Source organism: Cyprinodon variegatus, unplaced genomic scaffold (genome assembly GCF_000732505.1).
Source record: "Cyprinodon variegatus isolate N-32 unplaced genomic scaffold, C_variegatus-1.0 Scaffold385, whole genome shotgun sequence".
In the NCBI taxonomy this organism is placed as follows: domain Eukaryota; kingdom Metazoa; phylum Chordata; class Actinopteri; order Cyprinodontiformes; family Cyprinodontidae; genus Cyprinodon; species Cyprinodon variegatus.
The window spans coordinates 498,051-501,306 of record NW_015150838.1 but is presented as its reverse complement, the minus strand read 5'-3'; the positions used below and the strand labels follow the sequence as shown (position 1 = coordinate 501,306).

Sequence of the window (3,256 nt, the reverse complement as noted above, 5' to 3'; positions counted from 1 at the left end):
CCACCAGTCACTCTCATTTAGATGCAAATCTGCAAGGATCCAAGAGTTGGCTGACGTCAGGCAGGCCTCAGAGTGCCTTTAGCTCCGTGTCATCTGCACACATCATGTAAAGCTGGAGACGATCGGCATTTTAAATCGGGAACCCGTTTGGACTATAAAGAGCGCAGGGATCAAGATTATCAGTTGGCAGGGCCAAAATGTTGCCTTGAGATTGGCTGCATTTACCCTTTGCTGCTAAAACAACTTTTCAAACTTTTTTTTTCTCTGCAAAACATGTACGTGGGATACTTACTGGATAAAGAAAGCGGGATGTATCATCAAGGGCCAGTAAGAAGATCGAGCATCAATCTTCCTCCACAGAACTTTGTTTCGTCTCCACAGTACCCCGACTTTACCGGATACCATCATGTGCCAAACATGGAAACGCACGCACAACCTGGGGCCAGTTGGGGACCTTCATATGGCGCCCCAAGAGAGGACTGGGGTTCATACAGTCTTGGACCCCCTAACAATCTCCCTCCCCCCATGAACAACACATCTAATGGACAAGTTCCTTACTGTTCTCCCGAGTATAGTCACATGCACCCTCCCGGATCTGCGGTGCTGCAGCAGCCGCCGGACAACGTTACAGTTGCACAGATTTCTCCTGAGAGAGAAAGGCGCAATTCATACCAATGGATGAGCAAAACCGCTCAATCGTCTTCTACAGGTGAGAGCTTCATGCTGGACAAACCAGGCTTTGATAGAGTTGGTGGACAAGACTTCATTTAGAGCTTCTGTCACTTTATTCTGGATGTTGCGCCGACGCATGCCGACTTCCAAAGCTTTATTAGTCCGATATAACTATATGGTTGGTATTTACAGGCACATTCACAGTGGTAAATGGGAAGATTGTTTTAAAAACACCGATCTGCGCTGTGCTGTGTGCTGCTGTGGGTGGAAATGAATGAAAAAATAATGGATTGAGGAATCGGCGCCATGCCTGCTTGTAATGTTAATGTCAGTTTTCCTGGAGATGTGAGCTCAGCTTCTCAGTTACATTGTTTGCAGCTTCCAGTGCTGCCAGTCAGACACAGGCTGCGGTCTGTGCGCTCATCACCTCCCTTTACTTTGATATGCGCCAGCCTCCCTTTCACTGCCCGGAAAGACTCCTTTTTAGGACTCTGTTGGAAGCGTTTTTATTTTTCCTAAATTAATCTAAAATTAATCTAAAATTTAAACTACTATTTATTACTGGAGTTTTCCTTTTTCCCGCATTTTGAGTAAAAATTCCTTACATTAAACAATTTTAGAATCAAAAGAACATTTAATAAAAAGTATATTTTTAATTCGTTTGAATATCACTTTTTCAACCTTTTTAATCTAAAACACGTGGAGAGAATTTACCCAAAAAAGGAAGATCAAAAGTAGTGCTATTGAGAAGATGTGGATTTCAACTAAGATGTGGTGCTCAGATAGGCCAGGCTGGTCCAGACAAGCAGGCCCGCTCCTACTGTCTGCAGACACAATGCCTTCTTCCCCTCAGTTTGTGTATTTGTCCTGTTTTCAGGTAAAACAAGAACGAAGGAGAAATACAGGGTAGTCTACACAGACCATCAGAGGCTGGAGCTGGAGAAGGAGTTTCATTTCAACAGATACATCACCATCAGGAGGAAATCTGAACTGGCTGTCAACCTGGGTCTGTCTGAAAGACAGGTATGGATGGAAATGCCTTCATGCGCCATGTGGATCAATTCAGATCCAGCATTAAATCTACTGTCATAAGCCTAATAATAAAGGTTTTAGCTTTTAAAAATATCAATACAGACTGTAATGTCAAAATTATATATAAATATTTTTTATAGCGCTTTTGTAATTAATGGCACAAAAATGTGTTATTATGCAATTGTTTCTTGAGCTTTATTTTTCTGTTCAACTAAGTGCCCATAATTTATTTGCCAGTTTAATTATGTCAACGGTATTATTATGAGTAGGATTTTTAATAAATTGAGTGGAAATAATAAAAAAAGCTGCATTAATGAAATATAAATAGCCTATATAAATAGAGGAAAAGAAAAAAAATATTAGCATTCCATTCAGCAAATTCAGTTTATTTTTTTTCTAAAACAAATAGTTAATAGAATATGCCAAACCTTCCTATTCTTGAAATAATAAGAATAATCTATTGGCTGTGTAGTTTCAAAGCAAACATTTTAAATATTTATGATGTGTTTAACTGTGTTTTATTTGTTAAAATCATATCAAATTTAGTCTTTCCAAAAATGCTTATTTGCTGTGTTGTTATCCTTTTAGAAGAACATTTAGAAGTACATGCACATTTAATATGTCTACCTATTTCTTTTAATTGTTTTTTCTAAATGTGCTTTGAGCATAACGAAATAGTCTCTCTAAAATCTTTTTTTTCTTTTTTGGCGAATGTGCCACGTGGTTTGTGATGGATTTGAAATTATTATTCTCACAATTTTTGCTTTATAAAAACTTTTTGAAAGGAGATAATAAAAAATAACTAATTCCTTTACGTTTTAAACAAAGTAAAAGCTCAAATGTAAAAAAACAAAAAAAACAAAAAAAAACGAAAAACGGTATTTAGTTAAGAAATTTAAAATTGGAAAATAATAGGTCTTTGCAAGTAAAAAAGGGAGCTGGGCCTCCGATTATATTATATTATATTATATTATATTATATTATATTATATTATATTATATTATATTATATTATATTATATTATATTATATTATATTATATTATATTAAATGCTGAATGTAATTGTTTGTACTCTTCTTTAGGTGAAAATCTGGTTTCAGAACCGCAGAGCCAAAGAGAGGAAGCTGATAAAGAAGAAGCTGGGTCAGTCTGACGGCAGCAGCGGGTCTGTTCACAGTGACCCGGGTTCGGTGAGCCCTTTGCCGGTACCGGGCTCCCTCAGTCCCACAGAGATCCACGGCTCTCTGTACCCTCCCCAGGGAATGAGCACATTGCCGTCTATCAGGAATATCCAGCAGGTGACTGTGACTCAGTAAAGCATGTGGACCATCTGATCTGATCTCTCCAAACTGAGCACTCCAACACCCTGAAGGACAGCAGAAGGATCTGAACACTGCGGACAAGCGTCTGGGTTTTCTAAAGATATGCCGGAGGCTCTTGAAATATTATTTTTAATAGAATAGTTCTAATGAAGCCGTGATTTTAAAAAAAGAAGAAAAAAATAAACTTTTAACCTTTTAAAAAAAAAATAAAATCCTTGTTTGTGAGGTTA

General features: G+C 37.7%; 1 protein-coding gene across 1 annotated transcript; it reads left to right on the top strand.

Annotated features, from left to right (window-relative positions):
- The first annotated feature begins 273 nt into the window (after window positions 1-273).
- Window positions 274-3,020, top strand: LOC107092553 (homeobox protein CDX-1-like). Its single transcript, XM_015387084.1, has 3 exons — window positions 274-709; window positions 1,550-1,695; window positions 2,787-3,020. Exons 1-3 carry the CDS (start codon window positions 274-276, stop codon window positions 3,018-3,020), a joined length of 816 nt encoding a protein of 271 aa, XP_015242570.1.
- The last annotated feature ends 236 nt before the right edge of the window (window positions 3,021-3,256 follow it).

What these genes read in the sequence shown, in the direction of transcription:
- LOC107092553 (XM_015387084.1), top strand. Translation starts at nt 274, where the DNA reads ATGTACGTGGGATACTTACTGGATAAAGAAAGCGGGATGTATCATCAA. An exon ending in CGCTCAATCGTCTTCTACAG is followed by an intron (nt 710 to 1,549) that starts GTGAGAGCTTCA and finishes TCCTGTTTTCAG; the next exon opens with GTAAAACAAGAACGAAGGAG. An exon ending in TGGGTCTGTCTGAAAGACAG is followed by an intron (nt 1,696 to 2,786) that starts GTATGGATGGAA and finishes ACTCTTCTTTAG; the next exon opens with GTGAAAATCTGGTTTCAGAA.